Source organism: Dromiciops gliroides, chromosome 3, assembly GCF_019393635.1.
Source record: "Dromiciops gliroides isolate mDroGli1 chromosome 3, mDroGli1.pri, whole genome shotgun sequence".
Lineage (NCBI taxonomy): Eukaryota > Metazoa > Chordata > Mammalia > Microbiotheria > Microbiotheriidae > Dromiciops > Dromiciops gliroides.
In genome coordinates this window covers 435,856,024-435,877,232 of record NC_057863.1, presented here as the reverse complement: position 1 = coordinate 435,877,232, position 21,209 = coordinate 435,856,024, and the positions used below count along the sequence as shown (strand labels likewise).

Sequence of the window (21,209 nt, the reverse complement as noted above, 5' to 3'; positions counted from 1 at the left end):
GCTCATCTCACTCAGCATCAATTTATGTAAGTCTTTCCAGGTTTCTCTGAAATCCACCTGCTCATCATTTCTTACAGCACAATAATATTCCATTACATTCATATACCACAACTTGTTCAGCCATTTCCCAGTTGATGGGCATCCCCTCAATTTCCAATTCTTTGCCACCACAAAAAGAGTTGCTATAAATATTTTTGTACATGTGGGTCCTTTCCCCTTTTTTATGATCTCATTGGGATATAGACCTAGTAGTGGTATTTCTGGGTCAAAGGGTACGCAGAGTTTTATAGCCTTTTGGTCATGGTTCCAAATTGCTTTCCAGAATGGTTGGATCAGTTCACAGCTTCATCAACAATGCATTAGTGTTCCAAGCATCTCTTTTTAAATACCTTTTCTGTGTACAGGTAATTGACCCTACCTTATCCCATCATCTTTACCCTCTCCCCCCCATACAATAAAGTTAAGTGTGTGTGTTGGGGGGGGGGGGTTGTCTTCTATATCTCCAGCTTCTGGCACATTGCCTGACAAATGGTAGGTATTTACTAAATGTTTGGTGAATAAAGGTGCTTCAAGATCACATGAGTAGAAATCAACAGAACTGCAATTTAAGTCCAGTCCTACCACTACTAATCAGATCATCTGTCCATGAAGCCATGATTTTTGTCAAATAAGTAATTAACCAGACCCCCATTCTGTGATGAATTCACTGCTACATCCTAGAAACAGAACTTATTACCCTAATTAAATATATTCTTTGCAGCTACAAGAGCTCTCAAGACAAAAGAATACTGTGGTCCCTCTAGGTCTCGAGGTAGGTCTTTGTCATCTATATAGGCAAGAGGTTTAGTTTCAGATCAGTGGGGGTAGGTAGCTGCCCAGAAAGCTAACTGGGAGGTGGAATCAACACCCCAACAGATCTTGACTAGAATCCTCTGGTCTCAGAGAGATCAGTTCTTAAGAGAGTGTGTGTGGGGTGGGGGGGGAGGTTCAATGGCAGCACCCATGATGACCCACCAGCTTTCCTTTTTTCTGCACAACAAGGTCTCATATGATGCACACCAGTGATACTTGTTTTTCCAGTACCCCGGGATTCTAAGAAAATGATTGGCCAGATGGGACTGCAAACATACTATCAGAACATTCATCTTTATCATCTCTCATCAGCATATGGATATCTATAGGAAATAGCATTCTTAAAAAATAAAAACCACTTAATTTGGGCTGAGATGATTATATTTTTTAAGAGGAGAGATATCTCAGCAGCTAAACTGCTATAAGCCAAAATAATAAAAAGGCTTCAAATTGCATAGGTACTTAGAAAAAACCATCAGTAAGAACTGCAGTATTCTAAATTCTTTTATCTATAGCCTGAACATGACATTCTGTGTCCAGGCTTGGTATCTTTTTCCTGACTTGTCTCACAAGACTTTCCCTCCTCATTTCCACCTCGTAGTTTCCTTCAAGACTTCTCAGATCCATCTTTTTGCAAAAGGCCTTTCCCAGTAGCCCACACTGCTAGTTCCTTCCCTCTTGAGATTACCTTCCCTCTATTCTGTATGTATTTTCTATGTCTGAATGTTGCTTTCTACCATTAGGATGGCTTCATGAAAGGTAAAGGTCATGTTTTTGCCTTTCTTTATATTTCCAGTTTAATGCGGTGTCTGGCACCAAGTAAACACTGAATAAATGCTTACTGACCAATTGCTACACAGAGAATTGTCCTGTATGTTCTTTGATGAAACGATAATGGGACCTTTGCTTTAAGGATCTGGAGCTCTTTCTTGGAGAAGGCTCTCAGATAAAATTGTAACGATTGGAATGATGCCACCCGCTGGAGACTTACTGTAGAAAAGCTCCGCCATGAGGTGAAGGTCTCTGAGGGCAAGACCATGTGTCTTTTCTTTGGCGTCAGGAAGTGACACTTGCTGGTGGGAGGAAGAAGGGGGAGCCTGGCACACTGACTCAGGCTCTTTCCTATGGACTCTGGCAGAGAGGGGAGCTAGAAATGTGCTCTCTCTTTAATAGATAGATGAACGTAGGCCTTTCTCTCTCTTTACCAAATTCTTATTCTCCTTAATAAATGCTTAAAAGTCTAACTCTTGCTAAAGCTTATAATTTATTGGCAACCACTCATTAGATATTTTAGATAGTTTAGCTAGAATTTTAGCCATAACAGATGGTGACCACAAAGGGATTAGTTTTTATTGTTAGTGAATTAATTAGACAACAAAAGATGATACCGATTAGGGAAATAGGAAAGTAGAAATACAAATGAATAATCTTAGATCTAAGCTTAGTCTATATTCCTTTATAAAACTCACTGAATCCCAAAACTGCCTGCTAGGCCGAGAACCAGCACCGAACACCAAACTGCACCACCATGGCTAAGCTGAGACGCTAGAGAGACCCCCACTTCTGTTCCTTCTCAGTTTTTAAACTGCTGTCCCGGAAGATGGTGCCCTCTGACACAGCATGCTTGGCCAGCTCTCCAGGCAGCAGCAGGCACACGGCTGTTCATTGTGGTCTCCTCCCCAAAAGGGCAGTCCTTCAAAAGCTGCTTCAGTAGCATGCACTCAACTCTCAAATGATTCAGCTAAAACTTCCGTTTTTTTACCACAAAATGCTAGCTTAGGTTCTAAGAGAGAAAATACCTTTATGAGTCCTCATAAAGAAAAAGGAGGGGCAGCTAGGTGGTACAGTGAATACAGTACTGGTCCTGAAGCTGGGAGGATCTGAATTCAAATCTCACATCAGACACTTACTAGCTATGTGCCTCATGGCAAGTTGCTTAACCCCAATTGCCCTAAACATCTGGGGCCATCTCCAGTCGTCCTGATGTATATCTTGCCACTGGATCCAGATGGCTCTGGAGGAGAGAGTAAGGTTGGTGACTTTGCACAGCCCTCCCTCACTTAAATCCAATTTAGTGCAAGTCATGACATCACCTTCCAATGTCATGGTCCTCTTTGAGAACAAAGGTCAAACAAGAGAAAAGGAACTCAAAATAGCTGAGTGTAAATGTGTAGGTACGTACACATTCTCTAATGAGTAAAAGCTCCTCATTTATTTTCACAAAGGATGGCACTTATTAGCTACAAGAATCTTAACCTGGCTTCCCTGACCTTGTTTTAAAAATATTTTAAATAGCTATTTCAATCTATTCCTAATCCTACAAATGTCATTTTATGCTTTTAAATGTTTTCATTTTATATCTTAAGAAAACTGAGGCAAACTGGGTTAAGTGATTTTCCCAGGTCACACAGCTACTAAATATCTGAGGCTGGATTTGAACTCAGATCTTCCTGACTCCAGGTCTTGCGCTCTATCTATGCCACCTGTTGGTGTAGTTGACACTAATACAGAATGTCATTCTGTTAATATAAAATATCAGTTTCTACATAAGAAGGTCATACTGAGTAAGAATCATAGGATCCCAAAAGTCTTAGTCCAGTTTTATGCTATTAAAACTTAAAGCTACACTAAGACTTTTAGGACACCCTACATTGATTGTTGACCCATCAATAAATAAAGTTATAACAAATGCAAAAAAATTTCTTGCTAGTGGTATTCAGTATGCCTAACTAAAGCTTTGATTTCCACCCCCTCCAGGCCTACAACAATGCAACAAGTCTTACAGTTATTAGAAATACAGCATCTTATACACTAGGTTGGAAGGGACCTCTGATATCACCTAGTCCAACCCTGTCACTTTACAAAGGATGAACCTGAGGCCCAGAAAAGTTAAGGGACTTGGCCCAAGGACAATGGAAGCATTTACCTCTTTCCATTGCATCATGCTATAGATATCCTGAAGTATTTCTAAGTTATTTCAAAGGATGAAAGCATCAAATCAAATCAAATATGGTGGCAGGCACATTAATGATTCACTGTTGGTGAAGTTGTGAAGTGGTCCAACCATTCTGGAAAATAATTCAGGGGTAGCTAGGTGGCTCAGTGGATAAAGCACCAGCCCTGGATTCAGGAGAACCTGAGTTCAAATCCGGAATCAGACACTTGACACTGGGCAAGTCACTTAACCATCACTGCCCTGCAAAAAAATAAAATAAAATAAAAAATAATTCAGAATCTTACTAGAAAAGTCATTAAGCTATACATACTCTTTGGGCCAGTGGTGCCAAGACTAATGAAGACTGCAATGGTAAAGGTCCTATATATACCCAAATATTTATTGTAACACTTTTGGGGGTACCCACCAACTAGGGAGTGGCTGAGCAAATTGTGGTATATGGATATGAAAGAATATTATGCTGTAAGAAACAACAAAGATGCATATTCAGGGAAATAGGGATTTGTATAAGTTGATGCAAAGTGGGCAGAACCAGAACAATTTGCACAGTGCTCACAGTAACATAAGGGTACAAAGCACTTTCCTCACAGTAATCCTGTCAGGTAGGCAGCGCAGGTATTAACGTTTTATAATTAAGGAATTTGTGAATCAAAGTGACATGCCCACAGTGACAGTTTGTGAACAGCAGAGCCGGAATTCTAACAAAGAAGTCATATTTCCACCAAATGAGAGAAAGCTTCCCAAGTACGGTTAGCTGGGCTACCTGAATCTAAGGCAGCCTTAAGAAGCATCTTTATGACCCCTAATGCCAAATTCTAACTTGAATCCCTGAGCAGAAACTACACAACCTGAGTTCAGGGAAATGTCTCCTTTCCCAACACTTTTCTAGAGCTGATATAAAATAACTGAGGTTTTAAACTATACATATTCTCTAAGTCAACAATCGTCTCCCTCCCTACTTGTCCTAACCTTTCGTTCCCTCCAGACCCAACCCTCAACTCAGCCACAGAGTAGTGTGGAATAGCAGGAAGCTCCTGCTGTTGACCATTCAGAAATGATATGAAATAGCGATAACAGTGAGCCAATATGCTATGGAAAAATGTCAGCTACAATCTGAGTCTGAATAGAAATTTAATCTGCCATTGCTTGTGGACTTAGCAAAACTAGAATAAAGCCCACTGTTACTCACAGGAAGTTTGGTCAGAGATTGAGATTTTGTCCAAGGGCATCAGTAGCTAATTTTATACTCTCAGCAGAATAAACAAACCCCACTTGTAGATACTGTTTTAAAATGCTTTATGAGCCAAGATCATTAGTGGGCCATCGTTTATTCCCAATGCCAAGACTAAGCTAAGATCTACGTATCTTCTCTTGAAAGTCTAGTTAGTATTGCTTCAGCTTTTTAGCGGATATATATAGCTGTGAGGAAATTTTCCCAACTTTCCAGCACTGTTCTCTTTAGTGTCTAGTGGTGTCCTGTTATATTCACCCATACAAAAAAAAAAATCATGCTCTGCTAATGACAACTCTTTTCTAGAAAGAGTACACCCCACTATCCTGGGGAAGAAGAGTTCATTTGACCTCTTCGTGGAGAGATTCACTGGCCTCCCTTACCCATGTCACTTAGAGCACATGCTGGCCCTTCTAGGTGTAAGTCATGGGCTCAGGCCTCTGTGGTGAAATCATTAACAGTCCTTTTCCAAAGTCTTACTGTGGTGCAGAACCAACTACACTTGGTTTCTCAAAAGCTATGCCATTAAAGTTCAAGCTCTGCCATCACGCTAGCTTTCCATTGAGTAATATGCAAAGAATTCTCATTGGAAGGTGGCCTACTGAGGGATAAATTCTTTGGCTACAGTGAGCCATAAAACGGATTTAAAAATACAAGATGGCCTTCGGTCCTGCGTGAACCCCCCTTCTACTTCTGAAGAGATCACAGCAGAAAGGCAAAGACGGTATTAAGAATCAACATTATTTTAGACCACATATTAACTATTAATACTCAATGTGAAATCTGCCCAGTGACCCTAATGGAAGTTATCCATTATATCCATGTTGCCATTCTTGCCATAAATGAAACCAGGAGACACAATAATGTTGCCACTAAATGTAAGGATGGCTCACAGGTTCTCTTCAGAGAGGCAAAAGGACTTGGTTTCATGTTTTGCCCAAATGTAACAAAGATTTCACTGTCATCTTCACTTTGTTGTGCTTATAATATGCATAAGCAAAATGATGATCACTAAGATACTGATGCATAAGTTGAATTTATTTGTTGGAGAAGATAAAGGAGAGATACTCTATAAAGAACTTCAGTAACAACTTAAAAACCAAGTACATGTGTATGTTTTAATACTTAATTACTGCAATGGGAAAGAGAACATACAGGATGGTAAAGAATATGTTGGAAAACATGGTTTGGAATGAAGGAATTGAAGTGCTACGCCCCCCTCCCCCCCAACAACAACAACAAAAAGCAGCACCGTGATGTTGTGTTTTGGACTACAGGACAGTCAGGAGAGACCTGGGTTCAACTTGCAGCTCTGACACAAGCACTAAGGCCAGAGATTAGTCACTTCTTTGAGTCTCTGTTTATTCATCTATAAATACCTGTGGTATCTACATAAAGCACTCTGCACACCTTAAAGTGCTATATAATTAAATGGCAGCTATTATTGTGGGCTGTGGTAGAAGCTTAACACCCATACTTCATTTTTTTCAAGTCAGAAGGTACTAGATATGGCAAGCACTGGGAATGATAAAAAAATGAAATTGTATCTTAGCAGACAAGAAATAACTAATAACAAACATGGAAGTTATTTCAGAATCTTTTCTTTTCATATATTCAGTTCTTTTGTCAAAAATGCCAAATTAGGATAAAGTTGCAAAGACACTGCATGCAAAGGCTATAGCTCTAAACCAACTTATTTAAGCAAAATGCTGACTTTGAAAAATGGATAAGACACCAAATCAGATTATCACTGTTTCTTAAAGAAGTTTCAATTAACTTCTTTAACAAGCACAACTTGGCCATGAGGGTCCCCAAACCACCTCAACTAACAAACACTTACTGGATCTCCTTACCAGTTGGAAAGACATGGCAGCCAAGGGCAATGTTAAGTTTAGAGCTTGTACTTTAAGGGGGAGAAGGATAGTTGCTTAGGAGTAGTATTTCCTTACAAAGCAGGAAGCAGGAGGAAGGGAGGATAGTGTACTGTATGTCTGTCCTTAACAAAGGTATTAAAAGCTAAGATAAGGTACACTGGCAAAATTTCCAGTTTTACTTATCAAAAATATTAAAAAGGCTACCATGATGTGTATATCCTACTCCCCTATCCCTCAAAAGAAAGTTCCTTGGGAGAAGGGATAATTTTGATTTTCGTCTTTGTTGTTCTAGCATCCAGCAGAAAGCCAGTCATGCAGGAGGTGCTTAATAAATGCTTGTGGAATTGAATATGCAAGGAAAATGACCTTGAGTATTTAAGTGTCAAGATACTTTTAGGGATTAGATTCTCATCCTTGTTAATAACTTCCTGCATCTTTCCTCTACTAGTAGGTCCCATGTTTTTAAAAAAGGAATTCTGAGTATGGAAAGAAAAGAAATGGTTAAAAGACATGAAAACATTGCAGAATGTTTGCTACACACTGCTTTAGAAGTCACTGAATATAAATGGGAAAAGTTGTAATAATGCCAAAATTAGCTATAGATATACTGAATGCAAATATATATATATATGTTTATCTACACACATGCATATATAATACATATAGATACGTATGTGTGTATGTGTGTATATGTATATGTACACACATTGGTTCATTAAAAATCACTTAACTGGGGAGAAGAGGGAAAGAAACCTAATAGATTAAGGGCAGTATGTTAGAAAAGTTTCTAACTGAACCAACTGCATTTTGCAAATGGAATGCACAAAATGCAATATTAATTTGCCTGATAAAATTTTTTTCAAATAAGTAGAAAGCTCTCCAGGAGAAAAAGGTCCACAACTTTTTATACCTATTAATAGACAGGAAGTAAATGTTTTCCTTAGTTAAAATGAACTTACTAAAATGAAGAGATATATGCTTCCCTATGAAGCAACTGAATTGACTTATCAAAGCAAGTAAGGTTCTGAGGATCAGCAGAATTATCATAAGGCACTATTTGAGCTGTGGATCAAGTGAAGTAGGAGTCAGTCTGAAAATGTCAATGGTGAAACACAGCTCCTGGAAACCTAGGCTCTGGGAATGTCCCAGAGCATGGCCTTGAAATTACAGTCAGCCTTCATGGACCTCATGCCTAAAGTCCAAGATCTGCCAAGAAGCCTACAAGACAAGTTCCCTTCTCCCTAAGTAATGGGTTTAAAGATCTAGACAAGCATCATCTGACCTAGAACCAGTTTAAGCTGATCCAAGCCCAGGAATGTACAGAATTGTTTTTTCTTTTAGAAGATGGTAGTTCCTTCTGAGTGGATTGTAAGACCACTTTCCCCTCTGAATATCCCTTCCCAGAGGTGGTAACATTCTCTAAAAAAAAAAATCTTGAATTGCAATATCAAATCAGATTGATATTTCTAGATTCTTGGCAAGCAGTTTTGTGCTAGTTTATAGTTAGTAACTATACTCTGTATACTTTTTGGATTATGAAAATGAAGTTGCATTGAAATAAAAAAAAACATGCATCCCTGATGTGCATCAATGGCCTGTTGAGATAACTACGCCTAAAACTTTACCTGACAAAGAATTTTTATGCTTGTTAAAAAAAGTATATTCTATAAATATAAAGCATCAAAATGAGATAACATTCTTAATCATTTGTGTTACATAGAAAATAGCACAATGCAAATTCAAATAAATGAATCACAAAGTAATCACTTAATGAATACTCAAAATTAAGTTACATATCTTTATTAGTATTAGCTTTTTTGCTAAATTAAATTTTTATGTAAAGCAAAATAACTACATAAGAAAATGACACTTTTAAGATCATACAGTATTTATAAAAAGGCACTTGTGGTTAGTCTTGCAACAAACTGTATTTAGGGTAAGCTAAATCATATTTTCATATAAATCTATGAATATAACAAATGAGATAGGAACAGTATAAATAAGAAGTTTGCACTATTTACACTTATACAGAAACTAGTTGGTGCAACAAGGGAATATTTGCTGTTAAAAGTGAGATTACAGATTCTGCATATATATGCATCTTATTATTTTAATGCTTTTATATCATGTGCAATTTCTATACTATTTTGGATATATATTTGCATAGGATTTTTTAAAATATAAAATATCACTTAATTATGCATTTCACATCACAGTAGGAGCTTTTAGTAAAACAGTACAAAAACACTACTTCAGGAAAGGGCAAATCCTGCCAAATCTAATTTCTCTTAATGTCAGGTTTCTTGCTTTTGGGAACAAGGAATACATTTCCATCCCTTGTTTGCTGCAGGGAATACTCACTAGGGGAATAGGGCTCTCCATTTTCATCTCGTAGCATGCTAAAGACTTCGAGATATAAGGTACTGAGCTGCTTTTTCAGTAGATGGAGGCTTTTATCATTTTCTCCTTTTTCTCTGAGCAGCTTTTCCTTTTCATCTTTTAAGTGATCCAAATCTTGCTCCAGTTCCACTATATTTTCCAGTTTTCTTTTCCGGCAGTTCTGAGCAGCCACCTTGTTTTTGCCCCTCCTCCGAATATCTCGAATAAGTGCGAGCTGAGCCTCGTTAAACTGCTCTTTCGACATCATTTCATTGAAGTCATCCACAGGAAGGTTAATAATTTTTTCTACGGGGAAAGGGATATGAAGAGCTTTTGCTCTCATCTCATCTCTTGTGAAATGGGATTCTAGGCGGCTTGAATGCTTGTCTTTCGTGAATGGGGTTTTCTGGTGGCCAGGACTGGTAGGCAATTCTCTCTTCGGTGTGCTTCCATGCTGCAGCACGTCAGGTGCTGGAATGGTTGGCCCCTGAGTGGGAGACACTGGAGAGGCCACGTCCTCTTGAAATGGCGCAGGCCGTGTACTGGGGCTGCTCTGAAGAATGCTTCCAGGAGCGCTGTCGACATCTTCCATTTCAGAATCACTCAAGCTGAGCGGCGTGTCTCCGTACACAGAAGACTCTACCGAGTGTTCCGGTGAGGCCACGGAGGAGTTTGTGTTCAAAGAAATGCCTGAGTCAGAATCATTACATTCTGGTGTGTTTTCAGGATGGTTGCTGTTAAAAGCCTTACAAAGTGAAAGGTCAGAAATATCAATGGGCTCATTTAAAAGTTCTGAGAGTGACTGGCTGATGTGGGTGGGGGAAGGCATACTGCTGTTTATGTTTGTTTCTGCTATGAAAGTTGAGTAAAATTCCTCACAAAAATCAGTGTTTATTGTGGCATTTGAATTTAAAGAGTTCATTCTTAATTGGTTAGGGTCTTCTGCAGGGAGCATGTTGCCAAAGGAGTCCTCAAAAGCATTGAGGAAATCTGGACCGCAGGAAGTGACCTCTTTTTCCATTGTTGAGAGTGAGGTGTAGAAGTTGTAACTGTTGTCAATTTCTGTTGGTTTAGCTTCAGGACTTGGAACTATGGTAGCCTCAGCCAGCTTGTCATTCTGAATGTTAAGACACTGCATGAAGAAATGTTAAAATAAAATTTTATGTAAGCAATGCCAAGTATTTTCATACCATTAATAGTAGCTGACAGCTCTATCTGAAGCAGATTTTCAGCGGTGGGTACATACGTAAGGATGCATGCATGCACACCTACCAAAGTCTTCACATTTTTCTTAGAGAATTACATAGCCTATTTGAGCGGGAAGAGAACTTATAAGCATCCAATCATTTTATATAGACAGAGAAACTCAGGTCCAAAAAGTGAGGTGACTTGCCTAAGGTCACCTATGTTCCAAAGTAGAGTCTAATTTCTAGCACAGACGTTCATACATGATTTGCCATAAGCATGATTTTCAGAATTTCTAGGGCAGACTTGGAATGTCTGCCATCTGTCCTAGCCAACATAGGGGTGCATTAAAACTCTGTTGCTTAGCTGCGAAATGGGACAGGACCTGTTATTTTACTGAAGGAGGGAACTTCCTTTACCAATACAGACCAGTAGCCTCTCTACAATGTATAGTCTGAAGAGTTGCATGGGGTAAAAAAATGGGATGAAGTGACTTGCCAGGATGTGCCAGAGGTGGCACCTGAATCCGAGCCTTCCTAACTGGAAGGCTTGCTCTCTAGGCATCGAGATGGCACAGTGGATAGAGCATTGGGCCTGGAGTCAGAGAGACCAGAGTCCAAAGCCAACCTCAGACACCTACTAGTCATTTGGCCTCTGCCTGCTTCAGTCTCCTCAAGTGTAAAATGGGGATCATAAATCCCCCAGTTGTGAGGATGAAATGAGATGATGAATGAGATGCTATCTGTACAGTACTTAGTTTGGAGTCTGGCAAAGCAGGGGCTAGGAAAATGCTTATTTCCTTTCCTTTGTCCCAGAGAGCTGCCGCTCTTCTGCTGAAGTCAGGGTGGGCTACGAAGGCTGCGCAGTGTAAAATCGTGCCTTTGGTCGATTCTTGGTTACCTGTAACTCTGGAATGGACAAGAGCTCCTCCCACACTTGCTCTATATCCTGCATACTGCTGTCCGCTACTGACTGAAGGACAGTTGATCCAGGGAGCTGAGCTGGATTGGAAGTAATGAAGATTGGGTTGCTGTCAATGGTATCTGGAACAAGTGACTGAAATGTGGCTGAAGAAACCTAAAATTGACAAATTATTTATTTAAAATAGGAAGTTCTAACCAATAATACATGACACCACAGCTACCTACAGAAACTCCTATGCTCCAAACCACGATTATAGCCTTTTAAATTCCCATGTCTCCCTTCTCCAATCCACCCCATATCCGACCCTTATTTCTCTTCTGTGCCAAATACAATTTGTTCTTCCTGACTCAACTGGCCCTCCCTACCTCTAGTTTGTTCCTGCCCCCCATTTATTATCTTTTTTATTACACAATAAACTTTAAACTAGGAATATCATATCTTTTTTCTTGCAAATACTTGCATATGGGTGGGTCAGAATTAAATGACTAATTTTGGAGTGATTACCCATACTGCTTTATACTTAATCATTTACCAAGTCAGATACTGGCCTCCTCATGATTTTTATACAACCATAAAAAGTTGGGTGTCTTGTGTCCATGACTATTCTAACTGCTATCTTTGGTTGTTAAGTGTAACAACAATCTGGCTCAGGTAGTTTTCATCTGGCTGAACTGTTTTTATTAAAAAGCCCATAACAATGGCATACTTCAAATGATATGCTTTTCTGCACAGAATTTCTTCCAAAAATATTTTTTTTTTAAAAGAGAGCCCCTTGGGGGCAGCTAGATGGCTCAGTGGATAGAGAACCGGCCCTGGATTCAGGAGTACCTGAGTTCAAATCCGGCCTCAGACACTTTACACTTACTAGCTGTGTGATCCTGGGCAAGTCACTTAACCCTTATTGCCCCACAAAAAAAAAAAAAAAAAGAGAGCCCCTTTATGTGATAGCAAATGATTGAAAACAAGCCCATCAAAGTAGACAACCATTCTGGCTACAGAAACTATGATCCATGAATGTTAGGGAATATGACTGTGCTGTAAGAAATGATATATATGACAAATACAAAGAAGCTTGGAAAGATCTACGTGAAGTAAGAAGAACCAAGAAAACAATATACAGAGTAACTACAATAATGGAAATAGAAAGAACAACCACACACACAGCAAAAAAATGAAAAGTGAATGTAACAAAATTCTTAAGATCCAGCAAGACTTGAATGAAGAAGGATGAGGGGATGCCCCCAACCCATCCCTTTGTGGAAGTGGGAGGTTCACAAGTGTTACTCATGCCACATGTTTTCAGATTTTTTCAGCGTATTGATGGGCTGTGCTGATTTTTTTCTTCTTTTTCTTTTTTTTGGGGGGAGGGGGTCTTTAAAAACTACTATTTGATATATGGGGCAGCTCATTAGGAGTGAGAGGAGGAGAAATAATGGGGAAAAGTATGATGATGTAAAACAGAAGGCATCCAAAGAAGAACACACTTTCATGTCATATAGAACTGATTTTTTTAGGACATTAGCCCAAAACTTTACCTCATCTTCTTCTACAAATGGGAATGTCTCTGCCAAAAGCTGCATGCAGTCATCAAAAAACAGAGAATCTGCTTTGGGGATGTCAGCAGCCTATATGAGAGAAGCAGAGATAAATGGTAGCAAAGTGTGGGTAACACTGATCAACGGACATTTACTGAACACATACTATATGCCTAGTGACTCACTACTCCTGAAGCAGTTGATATTCTAGTTGAACGTCCCTTACATCATATTTAAGTCACTTCACAAAGTAACTGATTAGTTACCTGGGAGTAGTTGGCAGATGTGCTAGGCTCAATGTGCTGGGCCGGCTGAATTGGGAGAAATTCACCCGTTTCTTCGTCTAGCTGCAGTTGGGCCAGAAAGGCCTTCTCTTGTTCCTTCTGGAGTTGTTCTTGTCTTTCCTTTTCAAGTTTCTTTTGTTTTTCCAGCTCATGCTCTTTCCGCCTTTGACTGAAGTCAAACACTTCACGCCTTGCCCCAAGATCTATATCTTGTCTCCAGAGGATGTCAATCAAATTCATATCCTATAATAAAGAAAGAAAAGGAAGACTAAGTTAAGATGGTTCCTAAATACAGCTTCCTTTTATTCCATCTTGTGGAATATGAAAATGCTGTCTTCTATAAGCATGGATGTATATACATATGTATGTGCATAAACACACTTACAGAATATTTAACATTTATAGAAGATGCCATGTAGCTAACTAATTGGATTTAAAATGAATTTTACCCAGAACGTCTACATTTAACATACTAAAGGCAGAATAAAGTCAATTCTCCATTATCCTTATGTGAATTGCTCACAAATAAGTATGGAAGCCACCAGTGACTTCACCTATCAGCCCTTTCCAAACCTTTTCTCTTAGAGAATGTGACTATTTTTAACAGTATTCTTCTAAACAAATCTTTAATTAGGAAGTAAGCCTGTTGAAAAGCCACAAAATGAAGTTCAATCATTCCACAAATAAGTGTCCTGACAATATGAAGGGCCGAATGCTAGGCACTTAGGGACATATAATTAAGTTTAAGAGGCATTTCTGTCCTTTTCATCAATCAGTTTACAATCCAGATGGGCATAAGCCCTGCACATGGAAAAATAATTTGCTTCCTTTTATTGCAAGCTCAAAACCAAAAGAAAACCTACCACACCAAAAACCAGTACCATATTTAATATAAAGGGAAAAGAGACTGTGAACTCTTTGAGGACACGGCCCTAACATTTATATTTTTATCTCCCAAGGTCTAACAGTGTCTTGCACCTCGTGTTGTAGTTCCCCGCCCCCCCAAATTGTGTCCAACTTTTCGTGACCCTGTTTGAGGTTTTCTTGGCAAAGATACTAGAGTGGTTTGCCATTTCTTCTCCAACTCATTTCACAGATGAGGAAACTAAGAAAAACAGGGTTAAGTGACTTGCCAGGGTCACACAGCTAGTGTCGGAGGCCAGATTAGAACTCAGGAAGATGAGTCTTCCTAACTCTAGGTTCAGCACTCTATCTACCTTGCCACCTAGCTGCCCCATATGTGCCTGGTAATACTTAATAAATGTTGGACAAATAAATCATTCACTCTGGGGCCTGGATTAGATAGTGAGAGTGATTATGGATAAGATAGACAAATGTATATAAAGATCAATTACCCTTGGTACGTGGGTGGATACAGGAGCTGAATAGGAAAAGAGAAAAGAACAGTCTTGAGATTTCAAACTCCAGTGAGAAATCTGGAAAAGTAATGTGTGTATTTGGGGGGGGGGGGGCCAATGGGGGTTAAGTGACTTGCCCAGGGTCACACAGCTAGTAAGTGTCAAGTGTCTGAGGCTGGATTTGAACTCAGGTACTCCTGAATCCAGGGCTGGTATTTTATCCACTGGGCCACCTAGCTGCCCCCAATGTGTGTATTTTTATTGTTTTTTCAGAGGTAAGGGGAGGGTGCTAAGTTCAGTTTTACTTATGCTGAGTTTGAGGTGACAGAAAGGAGTCCAATAAGCAACTAGAAATATAGGACCGGCACTTGTTAGCAAGGTCAGAGCTAGATATATAGATTTGGGAACCATGAGTAGAGAGATAATGAGGAAAAAGTACTTTCATTTGATTTAACTGGGAGATCACACGGTGTTCAGGTCTGGACTTCTATGTTAAAATAACCTGTGGCCTAGATAGTGATTTAATTAACACTAATGAGGTTTCCCACCCAAAAATATCTTCCTCATGCTGATAGGTAGCACAATGGACAGAGCACTTAAGAGTCAGGAAGACTCAAATCGTGCCTCACTCACTAGCTATGTGATGCTGGGCAAGACACTTAGCCTCAGTTTCTCCCATCTGTAAAATGGAAATAATGAAAACATCTATTCACAGGTTTGTTGTGAGACTCAACTGAGATAACATAAGTAAAGCATTTTGCAAATCAAAGTAACTGTATTAGTGTCATACTAGTATGAGTCAGATACTTTCCTATTAACTGCTAGCTTAGGTTAACTCACTGAGAGAATGGTAGCTTTGATGCAGTGTGGAGGAGAAGGGGAATAAGGACATAATGATGGAGCATGGAGAATTCACTTTGATGGGAGGAGTAAAGTAGATAAGAACTAATGACCAACCTCGCTGACTTTTGGTTTTGTTTAGTTGCCCTAATAAGTGCATCTAGCCCCAGTCCCAGTCCCAGTCCCAACCTTCCCAAGGCTAAAATTAACAATTATTTCAGCAAGCAGTCAAGCTATTTTTAGTCTCAGAAGCAGGGCCAGGCCACCAAACTTAGAGGCATCCTGGCTCGTTGGAAGATAGAACACACATCTAGAACCTTATTCACATTCGGAGCAATTTTTGGCTTCAGTATAATCCTAGCACATTTAAAATCTGGTACAGTTAAAACCCCAAATCTCCCAGACTCCATAATCTGTTGAATTTTAGAACTACATGCTAGTGTAATTTTATAGTTAATTTGTTCTTGATATAAAATATATCTAAGCATATAAACATCTCTACCATATATGTAGTGTGTGTATATACTCATGAGTGGGGAGATGGGGAACAAGAGAGGCAATTTGGAGAGAGGGAAAGGTGGGGAGAAGAAGAGGTTTCTAAAAGACAAGAAAGAGCCTCCTATTTCCAGATTCTAAACAGTTGGGGTCTTGTTTCTTATTCCTGAGTTTATGCATAGGTCACTGAGGTGCCTCCCAACTCTCAATAGTGATTCTGTAATAATTAGGCCTGACACAGTATGCTGTACTGGATTAGATGTCAAGGGACCTGGTTTAGTTCCAGGTCCACTACTGGTTAACCAACATTACTTTTTTCCACAAGTGCAAATCCTACCACTGTTAATTTTGATTAGGAAGGCATTCCTTGTGTTAAGAATCTACTATGGGGGCAGCTAGATGGCGCAGTGGATAGAGCACCGGCCCTGGATTCAGGAGTACCTGAGTTCAAATCCGGCCTCAGACACTTAACACTTACTAGCTGTGTGACCCTGGGCAAGTCACTTAACCCCAATTGCCTCACTAAAAAAAAAAAAAAAAAAAAAACAAACAAACAAACAAACAAAAAAAAAAGATGTCAAGGGACCTGGTTTAGTTCCAGGTCCACTACTGGTTAACCAACATTACTTTTTTCCACAAGTGCAAATCCTACCACTGTTAATTTTGATTAGGAAGGCATTCCTTGTGTTAAGAATCTACTATGGGGGCAGCTAGGTGGCACAGTGGATAAAGCACCTGCTCTGGATTCAGGAGGACCTGAGTTCAAATCCGGCCGAAGACACTTGACACTTACTAGCTGTGTGACCCTGGGCAAGTCACTTAACCCCCATTGCCCCAGCCAAAAAAAAAAGAAAAAAAAAAAGAATCGGCTATGTGCCCAGCACAGACAGAACCAAAGGAATGAATGTAAACACTCAAAATCCCATCATACCATAGTGTCTGTCTCTGTCTCTCTTTCTCTGTAAAAATAGGAATGATACTACCTACTTCCTACTTATCTTATGGGATGGTAGATCTTAAAATGCTTTGAGTATTTTGGAAAATCAATACAAGAAAACCTGGATTCATGTCAGAGTTGTAAGAGTATATAGAGGCACTTCAATCTAATCCAATACCTTAAAAAAAAAAAAAAGATCCCCTGTACAATATGACAAGCATGTTTTAAAAATTTTGGTGCAAAAAAAATTCGTGTTTTTTAAAACTTATTTCCATATTTTGTTCTATGTGCTCATATACTCCCTCACACATATCAGTTACTGGCTCTGATGCTCTCCTAAATAGGGAGTGTTTCCGGCAAGAGGCAGTATGGGCTGAGAACATGACTGTGCTCTTTTCAAAGTTCTTGCATCACCCAGAAGGACATAATAATCACGGCAAAACACTCCAGGAGGCTAGCTGGGGAAGGGTGGGGAAAGGGAAATACCAAGGGAAGAACTAAAACTACCCTACCATCTGTATAGAAACGTGTGAAAATGAAGTAGCCCTGTCTTTACCTCTCCACAGTATCAAAAGATTCAGGGTGCACTCTATGGAATCAGTAGGATGTAATACCTAGATAAGTTCTGAAGAGAAAAATGAATGTAGAGAGTTTTCTAAGAATTCTGATAGGCGTTTCCTTGATTTCAGTAAAAATACATGACTGACTTGTTAAGTGTAATCAAGCTTAGGCCTCCTTCCTTTTCAGATGGCATATGGAGCAAATACTGGCTGGCACTCAGTCTTTTTTTTGGGGGGGGGGTTCTTTTGGTGATATGTTGTTACAGAATCTGTTCCAAACCACACTGCTAGCTTGGTTTAGACAAAAGAAGATAATTTTAATAAGATAAGCATAAATGTTCAACAATTCATGTTAAACTACCATCTGGCCCCATTGGAAATATTCGTTTAAAATTTATATATCAGCACTTGCCATCTGTGTAATCTGTTACACATTTTATGAGGAAACTGCCTGCATTGTGAAGTTGGACGATTAACTCTTACTGCTTTTAAACAAACATCTTTGCAGTAGGATAAACAAAGATAGAGAAAGGCCCTGAATATATAATCTCCACTACACCAGTCCTTTCCATGCAGTTGAATTCCTCCCCGCAAGCCCCACTCCACTGTGGACAGGTTCAAGGCAGATGGTGCTAAAAGATGGAAGGAGGAGGATTAAGGGAAGAAGTCTAAGTAAATTTTCAAACAAACTAATCCCATGGAAAGTAATTGTGAAATGAATTATAAACAGGTTTCATTTAGTGTTTTGCTTTTAAGTTAGGAGGGAATTCATCAGACCTCCGCACCCCCAATAATGAGGAAACCCAAGGATTTCCCTTTGAAAATCCAAGTTTTCTCCCACGTTTGAAAATACTCTTCTACCTCATCTTTTTTCAGTCACGTCTGGCTCTCCGTGACCCCATTTGGGGTTTCCTTGGCAAAGAGGCTGGAGTGGTTTTGCCATTTCCTACTCCAACATATTTTACAGATGAAAAAACTGAGGCAAACAGGGTTAAGTGACTTGCCCTGGGTCATACAGCTGTTAAGTGTCTGAGGCCAGATTTGAACTCAGAATAATGAATCTTCCTGACTCCAAGCCTGGCACTCTATCCACTGTGCTACCTAGATGCCTTACCTCACCATTGCCCCAAATCTTTCAAATGTCAGTGTACCTCTCACATGAGGCCTTTCCTGACTCCCCTTCCCCCCACATAACAGTGCTGATCCCCCCCAAATTCCATGTGCTTACTTTGTATGTATTTTGTATCTACTTATATATGTACATTTTGTTTCCCCCTTATAGAGGGTAAGATAGTTGAGGGTAGAGAGTAGTTTATTTTTGTTGTATCATAGCATTGAGCTCAATAGGAAAATCATTTTGGAAGTTTAGGAGGATGGATTGTAGTAGAAAGGACACCTGAGGCAAGGGAGTCCAATTAGAAAGCTGTTGCAATGGTCTACAAGAAGTGATGTATACTCAAGCTCCTTAAACTGTGGGTCTCAATCCCACATGGGATCAAATAACTGAATGTGGGGGTCGTGAAAAATCTGGCAACAGTAAAAAGTTATATGTACCTATTTTATATACCTACATAGCTGGGGTCGTGTAAAAATTTTTGGGGTGAAAAGGAGTCATGAGTGGAAAAAGTTTAAGAAGCCTTGATGTATACAACAGTATATGCAAACTGCTCTCTCCATTTCTGCAGCATAACACTTAGGAACCTCAGTCTATGCCTGTTTTCAAACTGACATTTCCCTCAAGAGCTTTCAGTGCATTTGGTTTTTAAGCCTTTTCCCCCCTCCTGGGGGCAGTGTTTTCCAAACTGTCTGTTGTAGAACTTGTGTCATATTATTCTATTTTATGTGAATAGGGGTCTGGTGGGAAAAAATTATGATTATAGCAATATTTTTTCTTCTAAAATTTTATATAAAATTATGTAACAAAAATAATTAACTGACAATTTAAAAATTAAAGTAGGCTTGATTTCCTCTAAAATTCCAAGTTAGGCAGGACCTTAGAAACAACTTCATAGGTTTTGTCAATCTATATCATGCCTTTTGTGGCCTAATTGGCTAGTAAAACATTGCCTGGGGTGATCTCTATTTAAAACCACGGTTACTAAAAAGGATGTAAGTGTATCAGGTATTAAAGTCCTTTTTCATTTGGTTGATTTTTAAAAAACCTTTTCTAAAGGGCAGCTAGGTGTCGCAGTAGATAAAGCACTGGCCCTGGAATCAGGAGAACCTGAGTTCAAATGTGACCTCAGACACCTGACACTAGCTGTGTGACCCTGGGCAAGTGACTCAACTCTCACTGCCCCACAAAACAAACAAAAAAACCCCCAAAACAAACAAAAAAACCCTTTCCAGTATAAATTGCTCAACTATTTCTGCAAAATTGGGATGTAACAGATGATGTATATAAATCCTACCTCCTGGTGGTAGGGCTCCTAGTAAGTCTTCCTAAAGACTTAAATGGTTACAAAAATTTAAGGAAGATTTCTTTCTGGGATTGTAAATGTTCAAACTATACTTCCCAATATCAGAGTATGATTCACACAACTCTATTTTTTTTTTTGTGGGTCAATGAGGGTTAAGTGACTTGCCCAGGGTCACACAGCTAGTGTCAAGTGTCTGCGGCCGGATTTGAACTCAGGTACTCCTGAATCCAGGGCTGGTGCTTTATCCACTGCGCCATTTAGCTGCCCCCACAAACAATTCTACTTTCAACTGTTGTGAAAACTTATTTTAGGAAGCCATTGACATGTCCTCCCCTCCCCTCCCCTATAAGCCAACCTTTAATTTTTAGTCCCAGAGCAAGTATGGTTTCTACAAACAAATCATTTCTCTGAATTATATACATACATATGTAAATATACACATACGCACAAATATAAACACACCAGAAAATGATCAAAAATGGAAGGAGGCGATGGAAGAGGGTTAAAAGAGAAAATGGCTTCTATTTAAATAATTTTTTTGCTTCCAAAAACAATTACATCCTAGATTAAATTAACAGTAAGGGTAGGGGCAGCTAGGTGGTGCAGTGGATAAAGCACCGGCTCTGGAGTCAGGAGTACCTGAGTTCAAATCCGGCCTCAGACACTTAACACTTACTAGCTGTGTGACCCTGGGCAAGTCACTTAACCCCAATTGCCTCACAAAAAAAAAAAAAAACAGTAAGGGTAAGTATGTGAGCACTATTATAGCCTTCTCACATATGGAATAGAATTTAATTATTTTATTAATCAAGGGGTAAACCTATTGAGATATTTTGGCTTGATTTATTTAGTTTGACAATTCCTCATTATACTGATGCAATAGGAAATAAAGGACATGATTTAAAAAAAACAAAACTAAATGCAATCACCAGGAAAAACTTCCTAGCATAAAGTTTCTTGAGAGACAGAAGGCAGCATGGTAAAGTAGAAATAGCATTAGATTTAGCATTGGAGAGGACCAGAATTCAAATCCTGGCCCTGCCATTTACCATTTGTGTGACCATGGCTCATTTGTCAAAAAATGGGGTTGAACTAGATTTCTTCTGAGGATCCCATGGTCCTCCATGACTATGTCTTATTTACTTTTTGGTATTTCCTTCAGTGCCCAAAACAGTCAGTACATTGCACATGGAATCATAGAGAATGAAAGAATGTGAGAGGTGGAGGGGACTTAAGAGACTATCCAAGTTTGTTCAATTTGACAGAAAAGCAAATCAAGGTTATGAGGTGAGCAAGGTCAAGGTCACAGAGTGAGTTAATGAATTACAAAGCCAAGGCCAGGATGCAGGATTTTCTATCCTTAGCCCAAATGTTCTCTC

The 21,209-nt window shown here is 39.3% G+C and overlaps 1 protein-coding gene across 6 annotated transcripts in view; it reads right to left on the bottom strand.

Annotated features, from left to right (window-relative positions):
• Positions 1–2,862: 2,862 nt before the first annotated feature.
• Positions 2,863–21,209, bottom strand: part of NFE2L2 (nuclear factor, erythroid 2 like 2) — a 44,949-nt gene continuing 26,602 nt past the window's right edge. For 5 of the 6 annotated variants that reach the window (XM_043994932.1, XM_043994933.1, XM_043994937.1 and 2 more), the window contains exons 2-5: positions 13,203–13,463; positions 12,937–13,026; positions 11,378–11,554; positions 2,863–10,424 (exon numbers count right to left, since the gene is read on the bottom strand). In XM_043994932.1, coding sequence (XP_043850867.1) covers positions 9,192–10,424; positions 11,378–11,554; positions 12,937–13,026; positions 13,203–13,463 — 1,761 coding nt within the window. In that variant the 3' untranslated portion in view covers positions 2,863–9,191. Of the gene's footprint in view, positions 10,425–11,377; positions 11,555–12,936; positions 13,027–13,202; positions 13,464–14,575; positions 14,596–21,209 lie in introns of those variants that run through there. The other variant, XM_043994936.1, reaches the window with a different exon arrangement.